This window comes from Genypterus blacodes, unplaced genomic scaffold (assembly GCF_046128005.1).
Source record: "Genypterus blacodes isolate CSIRO-AG114 ecotype Tasmania unplaced genomic scaffold, CSIRO-AGI_Gbla_v1 ptg000037l_1, whole genome shotgun sequence".
Classification (NCBI taxonomy): domain Eukaryota; kingdom Metazoa; phylum Chordata; class Actinopteri; order Ophidiiformes; family Ophidiidae; genus Genypterus; species Genypterus blacodes.
This window is the reverse complement of record NW_027466850.1, coordinates 1,277,202-1,295,902: the sequence shown is the minus strand read 5'-3', so window position 1 is coordinate 1,295,902 and position 18,701 is coordinate 1,277,202. Positions and strand designations below refer to the sequence as shown.

General features: G+C 42.9%; 1 protein-coding gene across 1 annotated transcript in view; it reads left to right on the top strand.

The window, feature by feature from the left end:
• pcbp4 (poly(rC) binding protein 4) overlaps positions 1–18,701 on the top strand; it is an 86,528-nt gene that overhangs the window by 35,190 nt on the left and 32,637 nt on the right. Inside the window, exons 2-4 of the mRNA XM_076147371.1 lie at positions 9,741–10,088; positions 10,317–10,340; positions 11,894–11,926. Of these exons, the coding sequence (XP_076003486.1) occupies positions 9,960–10,088; positions 10,317–10,340; positions 11,894–11,926 (186 nt within the window). The 5' untranslated portion in view covers positions 9,741–9,959. The remainder of the gene's footprint in view (positions 1–9,740; positions 10,089–10,316; positions 10,341–11,893; positions 11,927–18,701) is intronic.

Genomic DNA, 18,701 nt, shown 5'->3' with positions numbered 1-18,701 from the left:
TGATCTTCATTCTTGTCCCGGCAGAGTGGCTGACACGCCCATATGTTCACAGCTTTATTGAATTTTTCAACAGAGGATCAATGGATATGACAGATACAAAGTTCTCGTGCTACCTTCCTCTTTTCTTCCATCTCCTTGACTCAATCTCCTTCCTTCCATTTTCTCATTGCTCCTTACTCTCTTTCTCCAATCTCCAGTGCCTCTTGAGCCTTGCTCTTTGTCTCTCCCTCTCCTCCTCTCTCCTCCTCCTCTCTCTGCTGGTCTGCCAATTAGCGTGTAAGATGTAAAACCTCAACAGGACTTGTGTGTCTTCAAATAAAAACTAAATCGTCTGAAATCCAGTGACGTTGGGTGATTAATGCAAACTCTTCAAAGCTCACTGAACTTAACATATTGTTACCCCTGTTTTTTGTGAATCCTATTAATACACTTGAATGAATGTGATACTGCCCCATGTAAAGCTCTTTGTATTTCAAGCTAAAGGGCATATTGGGGACATTTGAGATGGAATAAGCTTTTCAAAGGACATCGCAGTTTGATCGTACCTTTTGTTCAACCATGCACCGTTTATAAGGCTATTTCTAAAGACATTTCCAATAGATATATTCTATATAATGTCATAATGTATTCCTTTCCTTCAGTGCTGCAATATGATCTATATCATCTATCTATCTCTCCATCTCTCGTTCTATCTACCTATCGTTCTATCTATCTATCGTTCTATCTACTGTATCTCTCTGCCTCTGCTGTTAGAAGAGAGGATGACATGAGGGAGGACAGGAGAAAGAGGAGGTCTGTGTTGTTAAGTCAAGAGGAGTGAACAGTGGGGAGCTGATGTGCAAGCAATTTGCCTGACACGTAATCTAGCGCGCCCGTATCTCCCGCCACACCTCGTTTCATTCGGCTCTCTGGAAGTCTGATAAAACATGTTGTCAAACTGAAAGCAGTCCACTGTCTCACAGTGGGTGGAAAAAAACATTTATATGCTCCCTGAATTGAGGAATTTGTTTCCCCATCGAGCACAAAAATATATATACTCACACATCCAGTGAGGTGGTGGTGTAACGCTCACCATAGAGGCTCTTGATTGGCTTCTCAATGGAGGTAATGTTTGAGAAAGATGTGCCGTGTAGCCATTGTTGATTTGTTTGGAATGAAATGTAGTTTTTTCAAATGTCTTCTTCTCTGCCAGACATTTTATTGGGTTCTTAAATCTGCAGGGTTTTTACAATTGCGATGTGCAGCTCATTGTGAAACACCATATTGGCCTGATTCAACAGATACCAATGATGCTGTGAATGTCAAGAAATGTTGTAAATCTGGAGGCTACATTTAAACCCATCAAGATCTGATGATCGGGTCAGATTTACTAGTCCAGTCCACCCCAATTGTGGTATTTAGAATACACAGCGATGTGCTTGGGGCAGTGATACACATGATGGGGATTAAACAGCGTCTCTATATCTCAACCCTAAACCCTTTAAGACCCCCAGATCTGTAGAAATGTACAGTTATTGGCGATGGTAATGGGTGGTGGTCCATGTCCTACCCTGACCCACTGCAGATCCAAGAGCAGAAAAGAGTCCTAGCTGATTTTTTGGTGTAGTTTCTTTATCTTGATTTCCATCATGAGATGTTTTTAGATGATAAGCAGTATAAAATTCAGTGTAACTTTTTCCCCCCTGCCCCATCTGATTTATACAGAAATAGACTGATTTATGCTGTAGTAGCTTGGGGCTGATAAGTAGGAAAACGACAAAAATAGAGAACGACAAACCAATGACTTTATACCCATGCGGCTCAATCAAGAGGGCTGCAAAAAAGATACAACATTTGAGTAACAGAGAGCTTGATATCACAAGATAAATAAATGAAATAGTGTATATAATACCAGTGAGATGGATGGTTGTGTGGCCGTCGGGTTAATGGATGCTGTTATCAGTGGTTTTGTCAGGACCTCGGCTGGATAATAATGATGCTCTGGTTTTGTGGAGCATCTAATTCAATAAAGACTCCATTACTTCCTGCCTGTTAGTCCTTACGAGCCTCTGTTTTCTATATACCTCTGTGTTTCTCTTCCTCCACACTCACATCCGATACCCCAGATTCACCCATTTTGAGACATTGACGTCACAGTGATACCAAATATGTTTTACAATTTTAAAACTTAGATGAATGTGGATAGAAATACAATACAAAATAGGTCACCGGTAACTGAGTTTGAAGTGTTTTTGTGCTTTAGAAATACTTTAATCCTTCGCACTTTCATCTTTGTTGTGAGATGTTAGTTTCTCTTGATTCCCAACAGTTGTATCGTCAGACATTCGCTCTATTTGTCCGCCTGTTTCACTCTCCTTCTCTCACTTCTTGTTACTGCATATCTGCCCCACCTTCCTCTCCTCCGCACTGTAATATTCCTAATGCGGCGTACGGGCCAGTGGCTTCATAAAAAGCAGCCAAACAGTGAGATTAAATCCATGCGCACTGGCAGAGAGACATTCACAAGTGGCTCTTCAGCTGAGGATCCAATTGAAAGGCACTTTAACTTAGCAAGTAGAGAAAATAAGCGTGTTTGATTTTAATAGAGAGGGGTGAGAGGAACAGATTGTGGGGCAGAGGGAGGGAGGGACGAGCGAAGACGAGGAGAGAAAGGGAGACAGAGGAGGCGACAACGCCGGACAAAGAGAGAGAGTGTGTGTGGGTCACTAATGCAATTGGTTTCGTTGAGGTAAAAATAACAGTACGAGGCTTCGACAGGGATGAACACAACAGCAGACGAATGATTTAGTGTGTAGGTCGCTATATTTACAAGTGAGACGTGCAGTCGCCGATAAAGATACTCGACTGCTGTGCTCGTACGTGGCTGCATACGGAGGCTGTTCTGAGGAAAGACATGTCGCCCGTGGAGAAAGCACAGAGCCACACCTTCTCCGCTAGCAGCAGGTACACGTGAATGCCAAGGACTAATTGTGGAGAACAAATGGTGGAAAACTAAATAAAGCCGATTCTTTTTTCGCCGGCTTTACTCCACAGTAACGTCGCATAAAGGCCAGACTGCAGCGTGTGGCAGCGGGGGGTCTGCTTCCACATGTGGGCTCATTCATTGTGTCGGCTGCTTGTGATTTAGTCCACCTCAGGTGATTCGCACATCCTGTTACAGTATTCAAATATTGTATGGTGTGCAGAGTGGCATTTGAATATTTGCCTCTCTGTCTGCCTCTACAGTCTAAAGGTCTGAAAGGAAGCAGAAATGTTAAAGATCAATCATAACCTCTTCATATGTGGGTTGCGTCTTTGCCTTTGTCTTTAATATACCGCACACAAAAACCTTCAGGTCTAATTCAGAGATACTAAAGTAGTGGTGTGGTGTAGTGTGAATCTGCTGCACAGCTCCAGGTTTCTTCACACTGGCACCAGCAGTTGTTGTTTATTCCACCTTGTGTCTTGTTTTATCTCTCTCAGGTTCTACACCGGCCCCATATACCATCCATATATAAAGAGGATGTTAATGTAGAGGCCATATAAACAGGGGACATATGCACATGCTCGACACAAGATGAAACGTTCATTGTGCCCATAGGAGGTGTGGGTGTCAACAAGCAGAAGCAACAGACCGACAGGAAGGGTTTAAATCCGCGGTCGTATAAATATATTCAACAGTAAGTGTCAAAACTGAATGCTGCTGTATAATGTTGTCTGAATGGATGAACAGTATGGAACTGTAATTACAGCATTGTCAGTGTTCAGAAAACCAGCAGCAGAGTTAACTGAGGCGAAGGAAGAATCAATGTGTGCTACTCACAACCCCTCCCATGCACAATATGAATGAATTATGACAACATGGACAAACATGGAGAATGTGTTACTTAAAATGGTGCCTGGTTGTGTTTCCGTCCGTCTACCTGCTTAAGCATTGCGTCACGAGTGTTATTCTCAGAACACGTTGCACAGTTTCTGCGGTGATTGCCGTCACTGTCTGGGCTCCATTGCCACGGAATTGCCACAGAGTCCTTTTAGGCAACTTAAAATGGGATCCAGGCTATTTTCCCCAAGCTGTCAGTGTGGCAGCTCAATGAATATTAAAACGTCAGTGTTTAGTGGCGGTTTGCTTCCAGCTATATCAAGAACTAAATAAATAACACCGTTCTTTGTTTGCTGCATTTCTTTTCCTGTTATTATAAGAAAAAGCTTTTCCACTTTCTCATGCAATTATAAGGCAGAATAAATACATTATGTTGAGGTTTCATATCTGCCTCACTGTGCTGTAATATGACACTGGGAGCAGAGAGACATGGTCTGTCCAGGCTGCGAGGAGGCAAAAGAAGAGGCATCAATCTCTGCGGAGCGGCCCGGCTCGTTTGCAGTCGCTTATAGGATTTAGATCGGCTTTCATGGTCTGAGGGTCAGAGAAGCTGCTGAGGCGCACGCAGGATTAGTGAAATGACTCTTTCAAGGCAGGAACGTCCAAAAATACAAATACAAGGCTGTTTCTTTCTCTTTCTTTCTTTCTTTCATTTTCTTTCCTTCTTTCTGTTTATCACAATGTTGCGTCACTTCATAGATTTGCCTCGTGAATGTGTGAGCATGTGTGTGTCTTCTCCTGTTTAGACAGAACTAATCAGAGAATGCCACATAGACACAATGGTACACACACATGAACACACACACATTATTGATGCAGTACGCATATCAAAAACCATTTAGACACATCGCCTGTCTACTTATCGGTCCTCGGCCAGACACTTGAAAAGGCCACATGTCCATTTCAATTCTCTTTGTCTGACACACACACACACACACACACACACACATACACTGAGGGCATGTAAATGTTAAACTGCCTCTGTAAACAGTTCGGCCCTGGAATGGCTGCGTTTGTTAAGCGACCTTGCTAACCCACGAGTTCTCTGATTGGACAGATGCAAACCTCCTGACGTTGTCCTACAAACTGATCCATGCTGCCGGCTCCAGTATGTAAATATCTATTTTACATTTATGTGAGGTTTACCTTCGTAAGGCTGCACAAGAAGGACAAAGCACTTGTATCTTAAGTCAAAAAAACTAATTGTGATTCCATGTTTTTATTTTCCTTTCCTGCTTCATATTCAGTGTCTTTGCCTCCCTTCACACAGCATTAAACTGATTGACTTTGCAGGCATTTGCTCACTTTGTGTTCAGTCTGCAATCGCAATGAGGGCAGGTGTGTCTCTTTTAATTGATTTGGTTTGTTTTCCTCTTAGTTTACATAAAAACTCAGAATAATAGATAATGAAATAAATTCACCGATAAGATGAAATATGAGTTTTCAGCAAAGATGTGTGAGGTTGAACTACCGAGTAATAGATTAGAACACTGTCTGGTTTCACGCAAGAACAACTTTATGTACTGAGAATTTTACTTTACAAGACTCTAAAAAAGAGAAACTGAGAGCAAAGAAGCAACAGGAAGCTGCTCAGTCTGACCAGTTAGCTTTTCCTTTCCTTCTCTGTGTGTTCGACCCTCTGCAGGATCCCTGAGAGCACCCGTGTGTGTGCGCTGGGGCTCTGTAAGGGAGCGGATCAAAGCGTGGTCCGCGTGCTGTTAGCAGACAAGCCAAGCTCACATACTGACTGAGACTGAATGATGCTGGACTATTGTCTGCTTGTGCTGACAGCTGCCCCCTGATATTAGCGTCTATTTTTAAAGGCCCCAGAGTTTTACCATCCTGGTGCTTTGGCTGTCCGTGTCTACTGCCTGAGCCTTAACATGCTGCAGTGTGTTACATTGTTAGCAGTAGCATCCTAGCATTAGTCTGTCTGTGTAATTACAGTGATTATCAGTCGCAGTGGCAGTGAGGGAGAAACTTATGGCAGAAGATGACCTCCCATCTCTTTCCCTCTACCCCCTCTGGCTCCACATCGCTCCCTCTCCTTTTGTCTGCTCTCTGTCTCTCGCCCACTCTCGCTGCGTCTCTCTCTCTCTCTCTCTCTCTGTGTCAACCAGAGTTTGTTAGAAATCAGGAATGAAGTCTTCTGCCCCCCCGTCTATGTCTCTCTTTCTTCCTCGCCCCTCCTCTTCCCGTCTCTGCTGTCTTTAAATAGAGACTGTTGTCACCCTCGTTCAGATGTGGCACACACACACACACACACACACTCACACACACACACACACACACACAAAGGCAGAAGACACACATACACAGGCAGTGACGTAAGTAATGCTATGTCTGAGGGTGGGACACCAGGGACACACTCTCAAAAACACATGTCACACACACACACACTCCCTGACACACACGCTGATCCACACACACACACACACACACTCTCATCACAAATGCGCATTCACACATTTTTACAAAATGCATGAAACGAATATTTACGTATATTGGCACACACACACACACACACACACACACACTCCTACCAACTTGAATGTGGAGACACACACACACAGGACGTTTTCATCTCATGGTTTCATTTTACAAGCGTGTCGTCCTTGACAGGGCTGGTGACCGTTAACCGGTGACATGATTTAAATCATCCAGCTGCCATTTTAATCCAATCATCTTGAAGGAATGACTTGTTGGCAAACCATTTAATCCAATCAGTTTTTGGAAATGAGTTGTTGCCGGCCAGAATCAATCAGGCCGGCCCACCTGGTAATCAAATCCAATGCAATGATTTACTGTATGGGCGTGAAATCTCTCTCTCTCTCTCTCTCTCTCTCTCTCTCTCTCTCTCTCTCTATGACAGCAGGAGACAATACGTTTGGATCAATGGTGGCTTTTTTTGCACAGGAGCGCATTTAAGACTAGAATGCAAAAACACAAACAGACCCTTCAGTCACACACAGTTTGTGTCTTGACTCTGTGATAAAAGATTATGGTTTCTGATCATGTTCACTATATGAGAGTAATGAGGATTATAACTTTGTACTGAACTGCAGCACTGTAAATTAATATTTATCATCCAAACGTTCACAATCATTCCAGTCACTTCAGTAATAATTGATAAGTGGCCATGAAGTCAGTTTGTTTTGCAATCAGTAAAGGAAAAGAAACATTTTCTGCCGATTGCACAGGAGTGGACAGAGAATAAAGGTAGGAAGGAAATCATTCACGGTTGTGTGCCTGGGTGTGTGTGTGTGTTTGTGTGTGTGGGTGGGTGGGTGTATGTAAGTGTGTGTCTGTGTATGTGACTCATAGCCATTATTAATCCTTATCCAACATCATTATCGCCACTCTATCATTCAAAATGAAGAACACACGATTGTAGGATTTAAATAAATCAGTGTTTGATCATCTCAAATGATTCCATGATTGAGAACAACACACACATACATCCAAGCACACACACACTAAATACATGTGGTAGTTACATGTGTTGACATCCACACACATATAGGAACCGACACAGATAATGTGGTGCGCACACACACACACACACGCACACGCACACGCTCACGCACACGCACACACACACACACACACACAGTTCATGTCCCTATGGACCTGTCGTTGTGAAGATGCACTCATGGGAATAAGCTATGAATCACCCATGCATGAGCTCAGCACTCCACTGTGGGTGTGTGTATATGTGTCTGTGTGTGTGTGTGTGTGTGTGTGTGTATCCATTTGATCATACATGACTTCAAGGGGGATGGGTGGGTCAGGTTTTAACCCCACCCCAAAGCCTCTAAAAGTGCTTCAATAATTTATATGTTCTCCTTTGCATCATACACATACACACACACACAGGCATTCATGCATTCACACTGCCTCTCAAACAAACACACACACACACACACACACACAGACAGCCATGAGCACACGGAAAGGAGCCACTCAGGAATTTCCCAGGAAATTGTGAAGGTCACTTAGATGCACACACACACACTGATTGATACATGCAACCAAGCTTACAGTCTTAACACATCCACACTCATGCTAGTGAGCACCCAAAAACCCTGAACTACACACACACACACACTTGTCCTGCTCTGAGAAATGATTTAGTCGAAAAGGTTGAGACTCTTCTTATGACAACCATTTCAGCCACTTCCTCCACTTACAAGGTGGTCCTGTACAGCACGTGTGTGTGTGTCTTGCCCTCTCTATCTCTCTCTCTCTCTTTCTCTCGTTCTCTCTCTCATCCGTCCTGTTCTTTCACTCTCTCCTTCCTCTCCATCACATTCCTACCTCTCCACCACCACACTGGCCCGCTTTCTGTATCTCCGATGATCTCTCTCTGAAGCATCCTGCCTGAGCGCGCGCACGCGCGCGTGTGTGTGTGTGTGTGTTTGTGTGTGTGTGTGTGTGTGTGTGTGTATGAGAGAGAGTGGTGTTACATTGTCGTCAGATGCAAGATGTCTCTCACGCCAGACAGCCTGCATTGCATTTGTGACCTACTTTGGCTCAGTGTGTGTATTTTTTATGAGACTGGGTGATTCAAATGCTCGCAGCATAAGTCGAGATGCAACATGCAGCCCACACAATCTCCAAAACACTCACACACACACACACACACACACACACACACACACACACACACACACACACACACACACACCACTATTAGAAACACACTCAGGCAGCTTTTTTGTACCAAATATCACACTTTGAAACACACCTGAATATGTCATCTCACCCAGTTGGCATAGCGACAGATGCCTGCTCTTCATGGATACACACATAGACACGTAGATGCTCAAAAACACACACGCCTGCATACAAAAAACAGCACACATGCCCACGCTCCCATATGCATAGCTTGCATACCATAACAACAACAACAACATGGTGCAGGCGTCTCTTTAGTATGCAGACAGGATGAAGTCTGCTCTCTTTTGCTTTTATGTGGTTGTGGGGTAAAAGGAAATGCTTAAGTGTCCTCATGCCTGAGTGGCATTTCCCCACGAAAGCTTATTTAATTCAGCCCCTAAGCTTTTAAAACTGAGTTCCCAATTAATTTTTTTAAATTACCGCGCAGACTTGTTGACTCACTTCTGACACTTGAGAAATTGTGTTAATTTCCACACCTCCTTATTGTTCTGAGGTTGGCATCGCGCCGCCGCGGCTTTTAGAATTCAGCTCAGGACAGCGAATCGATGAAAAACCTTGTAGGCCTGGTGGCTACAGAGGCAGACATGCCGGCGGTTTTTCTAACTGCAAATCAGACAACACACACACACACAAACACACACGCACGCACACGCGCACACACACACACACACACACACACACACACACACACACACACACACACACACACACGCAGCTATAAGTTCAAGTGAGCACAGATACTGGTGTTTGTCTTATTATACTTATTATGCTACTTGTTTGAACTGTTATCTCTCTGACATTTGACTCTTCGACTTTTCCTCCACTTTGACCAACTTTGATATTTCTGACCCGCCTTCCACACTGTAATGCCTGGAGATTCTCCCACTGGAGGCGCTCAGGCACCCAGTCAGCTGTGATCCTGATGTGTGAATCCAGAGGCTTTCACAGGCATCGCAGACACCCGGGAGATTGATAGTGTGTTTAATATTCTGGGCTTGTCCACTCCTAAACATCACTCGTGTGATAAAACGTAACTTTGAGAATTGGCAGGGAATTCTCCTGGGCAGATCATGTGGTGGGTGGAAGTGGTGTGGAGGACACATTAGCTGAAGGAATCACACATATTAGTTTAGTTGTAGTACTCATCGTAGAAAAATAACTAGGATTCACTAAAATCTTCTTCTTCTTCTTCCCACAGAGTTGAACGGACAGATTTAAGAGGATAAAACCCAGCTGACAGCTCCGACGTGCCCCATTGACCAGTTCTACCAGTACCGACGCCCCTGCATCCCCGGCCCACCTTCCAAACCCGACCCCCCCCTTACCCCTCCCACTGCTCCAGGGCTCGCCAAGGGTCTCCCAAAGAGTTCTCTGTGGTGTTCTGGACACTTCCATACGCCCGGGGCCTTGGACCTTCATGCGTCTCCCAGCGGCTGAGTCCACCCACCACCACGCCACCACCACCACTACCATGAGCTGTGAACAGGAGTTTGGAGACGGGGCAATGGGAGTCACGCTCACACTGCGCCTCCTCATGCATGGAAAGGTGAGAAGGGAGGGAGGGAGGGAGGGAGGGAGGGAGGGAGGGAGGTTTTGAATTTCAAGCATATCTGCAGATGTCCACAGATTCACAGGAATTGGGCAATGATGAAATTAAATGCCACATCTGTCTTAAATGTGTAAATTTCAGTGCAATACATATAATACTAATCAATACTGTGTGTCTGGTTCTTGCGAATGAAAAATCTTGAAACTTCCTGGTTTTTTTTCACAGGAAGTAGGAAGCATCATCGGCAAGGTGAGTGTCAAGTACTCTTTATCTGAACAAGGATATTGGGTAACATTCCAAAGCTGTTATTAATTTCATTGCTCATGATGCAGAAATCGATCAAGTCCATATTACAATTGCCTTCATTCCATCTGATCACCATTTGAAGACACGGTGCCATCTCAATCTCAGGATTTATAGTGTTGAACATATGGCGATATTTTATATTTTGTATTGTGATGTTGGAATGCACTTTATGAATAAAAAGCACCACAGAACAATTCCAAACGTAGCAGCTGTGCTCCTCATCCACTTCAGGAATTAGAACATTTCATTTCTCCAAAATCATCTTCCCACACTTTCCTTTGCCTCTGGGGACAAAGATGTGAGGAAAAGATTTTTAAAGGATCTGATGATAATGAGGAGACAAATAATGGCTTTGGAATGTACCCATTGATTCACTGCATGAAAAAGTCAAAACCCTGCCTGCATATCAAGTTACTATTTCAACAAAAATGACTTTGCATGCAGCAGCACAATAGAAATCATTGCAACTGCTCTTTTTTAAATTTTTCCAAGTAATTTTAGAAGATTTCGTCTCTGTTAAAATGCAAATCCCAGGCATCTTGGAGTTGTGGGTTTTCTAAAATAGGCATGCTGGCTTGTCCAGTGTAATCCTGCTACAATTATATAAACTTGCCGTGAATAATGTATAAAGTCTCCAGTGGGGCCATGTCATTCCAATCTGTACTTACTGAAAAGGAGCTGCTCTCCAGGGATGCAAGTCAATTCGACTGCGGACGTGTTAAATAAACCCCTGCAGGATTTTTTCCAAATATATCACAGCTAAGTGAAGTGTGATAATGACCGCTGCCATCACAGTACATCCACCAAACCATTACTGAGGCTGATCCTTCAGTTTATATTCAGACTTCTGCCACTGTGGGCTCTATTAGCTCGCAGTCTTTCGCACAAAGATTGCACGAAAATGACATTAATGTGCCGTAGCTGTAGTCGTGGCACAGGAGCCGACCTGTCCATCATAAAGGGACGGGGCAGGTGTTACAACAAGATAACACGTACAACTCAAATATTAAACGAGAAATAAATATACAAAGACGAAGCACAATATGTCACATTTTAAGCTGCATTTGTTAAAGAAAGGTTTTGCCTCGCCTCCTCTGTATTGTCTCTCTTTCACACAGTCGTACAACCTTTCACACCTATACGCAGCCACCAGGCAGCTCCACTGTCAGAGCTATTTGAGGGCAGCACAAAGGACGTTGGGATTAGTTTATTTTCCAGTTGGTCATCTGACACAAATCTGCAATTGGCAACTGGAAACCAGCTCGTTAGGCTAACATTAGCTTTCTCTGCAGAATAAAACATGAGACATTATATAGAATGGCTGGTTGATGAGTTTTGGATCGATAAAAAATATTATCAAGAGGAAACTTTTTCATTAAAAAAAGAAAAATTCTACTGTCACTTCTCTCATATTCCTTATTTAAAAAATGTGACTGTGTTGAGATGAATGCAGTTCTGCCAAAGGTGTGAACTTTGTGTTGTTGTTCTTTCCACAGAAAGGGGAAACGGTGAAGAGAATACGGGAAGAGGTAAGACCCCCAAACCTCCCGTCCCCCTACCTCAGCTCTATGCATCTCTGCTCTATCCTCATCTCCCATCATCTCTTAATCCACACTAACCCTTCAAATAGTGTTTACTATGCACGCCAAGAGTGGAAAACCAGTGCAATACAGTGCAATTCCATTCTAAACCTTAAGACACATTGATTATTATTATTAGCATGGAAATTAGCCATACCCAACTGTGTTACTGTCTATCACTGCTGTGATAACACTTCACACATAAAAGGAAGTGTTAATCTTAACTGAGAGAAAATTTTTTACAGAGGAGCGCCAAGAACAAGAGCATGTCAGAAGAGAACAAACACATCGTTGTGCACACAGATTTCCATCTAAATCAACTATTTATAGCACGTATTCAGTCTGTCACCATGTTAGCCACCCTGACATTTACATATTTAGCTATTTTTTGCTGTCAGCCGTGTGTAAAATAGTAAGAATCTCTGAAACGTCTTTGAAAGCGAAATACGTGAAGCACGACTTGAAGCACGACTTGAAGCTTTGCGTGGCTTCCCTGTGGGATAGCTGTCCTTCTCTACCTTCCTGATGAAACGGGGGAGGAAAATGGAGAAAGGAAGCGAGGGAGAGCTCAGGGAGAGTGAGAGGGATGCTGAGAGACACAAAGACAGGAGAGACAGAAGAAGAGAGAGAGAGGAACAATTGAGCAGGAAAACAACAAAGTACGTAAGCAACAACCTTGGTGGCCCTGAAGAGAATTTGTCTATTTTTAAACACTATTCTTTCCCCCCTATTCATGCTGCTTATATCCCTAATAATGCTTGAGGCCTAAGGCTACATTTGCAATCAGTCCCCTGCAGCAGTTCTATGAATACTTTAACACTTGAATCCATACCGTCAAGTGTTTTGTATTCATCTTGCTCAATACAGGACTTAAGCATATCTGTGGCTTCTTAATATATGCAACACCTGATGTGAGTAGCAGAGAGATGCAGGATTAAAGGAAGCTCAAATGAAGGATTCCCAGTGGAGAGATAAAGCTGACATAGTTCCTGCCTGAACACAGAGGAAGAAAGAGATGCAGAGTGAGAAACAGAGGGAGTAGTCGCCGTAATATTGTGACAGAGCTGCGGTTTGTAATGGAAAAAGGGAAAAAGTTGAGGAATTCATTCAGCTTTTCAGGGTTTAAAGGGGACTTTCTTTCTTTCTTATAGTCATTTAGAGATCTGTCTTGCAAACTTTGCAATGCATTTATGTGCACAAACCACCTTTATGCACTCTCTGGCTGCAGCTTGGGAGCATGTGAAGTCCTTACAAATCTTTAGAAAATTGGCAAAATTTACACATAGACAGCTTTGATGTGCAGCGAGTACACATGTCAACAGCTTCTATATTTTAATAAAACTTTCACAGCTGTATCAATGAGCCGCCTGATGAAATATATTTAATTATTTTCTATTTTCTAGTTTTAGTTTTCCACATATTCTATTTTTTTTTAAAGTTTTTATAAATGTTTTTTCTCAATTCCACTTTTTTTGTTTGTTTTTGTTTGTAATTTTAATCTTTCGATAATTTGATTCTATAAAATATTGCACAGTAAATTGAATAGCAGCAACATATTATTTTCATTATATAAAGTTTTTTTGCAACATTTTAGTTCTGCATTTAAAAGTTAATTAGATATTATTATGACAGCATTCTATGTGTGTGTGTGTGTGTGTGTGTGTGTGTGCGCGCGTTTGTACGTTTGTACGTTTGTGTCTGTGTGTGTGTGTGTGTGTGTTTGGCTCTCTCATCCAGCCATCCTTTGAGGATTGGGATCTGGTGTTATGGCACCAAAGCGTCATTGTTATGTTGCCAAAGTGTTCCCAGCCCCCTACAGCATCATGCAAGCAGAACAAAACCCTGTCCTGCATTTCAGCAGCATAAATCTGGGCAAAACTTGTGAAAACATTTAAATTTTTTAAGCTATGGGATGCATAATGGAGCCCAAAATAGGCCACACGTCTCTTTTCGGTGCATTCCCACATGAAAACAATATACTGGTATGTTTTAATGAGCCTGTGTCCCATTGTGAAATGAAATACTCCATTTGCTGACCTGTTCTGTCTGAGAAATAAATTTGCTTAGGAATCTTAAATAATAACCTACAAATAGATTTTGGCGAGAGAAATTATTTAATGTGTGTCCTCAGAGAAACAGCTTGCGGAGGACTGCACATGAATCAGAGAGAGGGAGAGAGAGGGAGAGAAGAATTTACAAGCAGTTTGACAGCTAAAGCTCAAATCCTTTGAAGCTGGCGATTGTTTATAAACAACAGGTGCAGCCAATGAAGCAGAGACACAGAGCTGAGTCAGTTTGAGAATCTGAAAACAATGGATTAAACTCTGAACTGTGAGAAGCAGGAGAACTTCATGAACATAAGGATGCATTATGGTCCAAAAAGGCCAGAAGATAAAGAACCCGCAAGTTGAAAAAGACCTAAATTAATTTTCTCTGCTAATTATGTACCATTGGGCCATATGGGGAAAATTCAGGACCTGTTGTTGCCTTAAGACAGAAAGAGCAAAAACTACACGTTACAGTTTAACAAATTACATATGCTGAGAGAGCACTATGAATCCCAAGAGTCATAGCAATAATGTCCTAAATATTCAGAGAATTACAATGTTTGAATGGTGGCTGAAGCTTTAAGTATGCAGAAGTAATTAACTGCCAAAAAACAACAACAAGAAAACAGAAGAATAACAGAAGAAGCAATAAATAGGATGATCCTTCAGCTGGATCACTACACAGCAGTACATTAGAGACTGTTCCATACTAGGTTTTCGACTTCCTGGCAGACTACGTGGTCGACAGAGGTGCCCGCCACAGAGGAGTGCAGTAAATCTTGCTGAGGGAGAACTGCAAGAACTTAAAGAAGTTATCGAGTCTGAACATCGAGGAAACATCTCTGTCACGCGGAACACCAAACTATAAAATGCTGAATGTTTTATGTGGTGCTACTGCAGGCACCATTGTCAGGTGTTCGCGAAAGTAACGTAAAAGGACAATAACAAGGCTAGAGGGCGCCAAAAAATACATTACATTACGATCATTTGGCAGATGCTTTTATCCAAAGCGACTTACATTCCATTATATTACCACCCTTCGCAGAGGGGGGAGCAATTGAGGGTTCGGTGCCTTGCTCAGGGGCACCTCGGCAGGGACTCGAACCGGCAACCCTCCGGTTATTAAGCGGAAGCTCTACCCACTCGACTACTGCCTCCCCCACTCGACGACTGCGCTGCTCTAAAATTGCACTGGATGCCAGCACAAACACTGAATATTTGATATTGTTTATGATTCAGTAATACAGAGGTAAACATAACACTCATGATTAACAAATACACTTTTAATCACCGTTTCATCAATGAAGAATGTATTGCCCTAAGGTTGTGTATCTTCGCTCTGTTCACTGCGCACGCTGCTCCACAGCAGTGAGCTGCAGCTGCCCTTCACCTTTTGTTCTACAGATCTGAGGTGTCTGGTTTAACACACTCTTGACTCCGTGAAGAAGTTGTTTACGAATACATATTTCAATGCTCACCTAAATGGCTGTGTATGTTATCAAGGTATGCTTTTATTCTGCTGTTGTAAGGCATTAAGGCACAGCTCTATTTGTATTGGAACGTCTTTTTAGTGGGTGGTAAATCATCTACAGACGTATCTCTTCTATCCACAGTGTAGTTCTACATTTAAATCTACCGTTAGGCGTGAGGCCACTGGCAAAATCTGATTCCTAAGAAGTTTTAATGATGAACTGAAAGGAAAGTCCTTCAAATATGGATGGCTACTTCTTTCATTGAAATTAAGATATAGCCACAACTATAAAATGTGAGTACTACAGCCAAAATTTCAACTAAATATAAAATAAATGGCAATAATAAAGCAAACAAAGCAAACAGTGTGTTGTAAAATTCGTACAGCCTTGGGTTCACCTCTCTGAACGTTTAGGCAGAAGTATAAACTGAGAGACGGATGAAGAGAAAACAGCCCATATGTTCCTCAGTGTTTCTCTCAGACAGTGAGGCTCACAGAGCATTGAAAGCATGAATATTTAAATGGGAATATGCCTCTCAAGGACAAACCATCATGCTGGATATACACTTATGTAGGATTTATAAGCTTTGTCTACCTCTCATTACTCTTCTTTATTTCCCACCCTGCTCTCTCACTTATTGGATATGCAAGCTGACACACATAAAATATGCAAACATACGTGCACATATTTCACATATCTGCACAAGCTCTAGTCTTCATCTGAATATGCACACACACACACACACACAAACACACACACACAATTATGCAGTCATACACACACACACACACGCATGCACCTCCAAAGACACACATGCTATAATTCTCTTTCTAAATAGCATGTGTGGAATCCAGTGTTTCCATGCCACAGTTTCGCACAATGTCAGCTTTGTTGAAGAAGCTTGTTGGCACAGAAGAAGTCAAATGACCACATGAACACACACTCACAGACACACACAAACACAAGGAGATGGCACAGCAAGCTTAGAAGCCCCTTTTCATTAAGTCAATGAAAGCATTGATGTGAGGTTGTAGTTCCTCATAATGGTGTCATAAACACACACACACAATCACACACACACACACACACACACACACACAAACACACACACACACACACACACGCCTTCTCATGCTCACTGGCCTCACACATGGACTCTCTAAATCTTAAATACTCAATCATTAGCTTGCTCTCATACTCTCTCCCACCCTTGCTCGTACACATGCACACACACACACACCCGTACACACACACAAACAAACACACACACACTGACAGCATGACTCCCTAATAAAGCAGAACAGCACAGAGTAATCCAGTTGAATGACACGAGTGTCCATCCTTCCTCTGCTCCAAATGAAGAGTAATGAAGACAACCACAGCGTGATACAAGACAACAGCAAGACAACGTACTGCTGCACATCTTAACCATTAGGACAAAAGGAGGCGGGTGGAAAGAATGACAGGGGGAAGGATAGAGAGGAAAAGAAGGACATGAGGAGACAGTAGAGGGGAGGAGGGACATCCATCTTCCACTGCTTGTGCTTGTGCTCTGGATCACATAGGCAGCATGCTAAGCAAAGTATCCCAGATGTCCCTCTCCCTGGTTTTTCAGCATTTCCTGGGGGATCCAAAGATATTCTGTGGCTGCACCGTGGTCTCCTCCCAGCTGGATGTGCCTGATACGTCACCCTTCTGATTTGATTCCCGAACCACCTCAACTGGCTCCTTACAATGCGAAGGAGCAGAGGTTCTCACCCAGTCCAGAAAAGTGACTCCTGGCACTCTGCGGAGGAAACTAATCTCGGCATCTTGTAGCCACAATTTCACTCTTTCTGCAACTTCCCAGAACTCATGACCATAGAGCTGTAACACAGATTGATCATAAAACCTGAAGTTTTGCCTTCAGGCTCAGCTCTTTCTTCAGCATGATAGTTCGATATATCACTGCAGAAGCCGCACTAATCCGCCTATCAATCTCAAGGAGGGACACAGAACACTAAATCTCTCCTGACGACTAACTGAGTGGATGAATACGATCCAAAACAGGAACCAGTCAGTCGCTTTAACTTTGTCCAGCACCTGTGGTTCACACACGTGGCCAGTCAGAACATAGCAGGCTCCTGAAATAAAGAGGTTTCAGTCTGTGCTCCTGCAGCAAGGGAGAGTAGAAGTGGATCAAAGCCTTTTTTGAACATCAAAGCATTGCAAAGGTGCCAAAACAGAGTCCGAAATATTTGAATGGTGTGTAATGGATCATAGTTTCCTAAATGTAAGTGCAGCAGACCAGGGCCTTTTGATTATTAAGTTTGAAAGATTAAGTTACTTTGCGTCTGGAGCCACAGGGATGCAACTTGTCTAAAGTAACACCTGTGCAATGTGACATGGTGCAATAAGTCTGCAAGAGAATGAGAAAGAAGCGTGAAAGTGTTTCACTCTTATAGCTCCAATTTTGGTGAACTCAATAACCTCTCAGACTCTTAAGATGATCTAAATTGTCTCGTGTCCCAGGCTGGCTCCAGTTCTGACCCTCTTCCTCTGATCACACCATTCAGCCTCTAGTATGATTCTACCTCACTGCTCCACATCCACACCTCCAGTATGATTCTACAATCTCTCCCTTTTCAGTCTGACTGTTCCATATTTATTCATTATCTGCACTTTCTCAAATCTCCAAATGACTTCGGCTGTGACACAAGCTGCTTGTTAAGAAGATTTGTGTGACATCTTTGAAGTTTCCTCAGCAAAAAGGAGCTAAACGGCAAACACAGCTAATGTGTTTCTCTGCAACACGGGCAGGGAAAAGAGAACGAGAGAGGGAGAAGGAGAAAGTACTAGATAGGAAGGGGTGACAGAGAAGGAAGGAAAGGAGGGATGGAAGGAAATGAAGAAAGAGAGGTTGTGAAGAGGGTAATTGATAGGAAGGAGGCTCACAAGAAGGACGGAGAGGGACGGAGAGAGATGGATGGAGTGATTGAAAGAGAGAGGTAGATGGGTGGTCGTTGGAGGACATACCGATACATTAATGATAATGAGATTATGGAAATGGAAGGATAAGGGGAAGGAAGAGAAGGATGTATGAACAGAGTACTTAGGAAAGTGGCAATGATGGAGGGAAGGATATAGAGGGAGATAATGAGAGAGAAGGAGAGAGAGTGATGAAATGATGAGGTGGCAGGAAGAAAAGAAAGGATGAGCTACCTA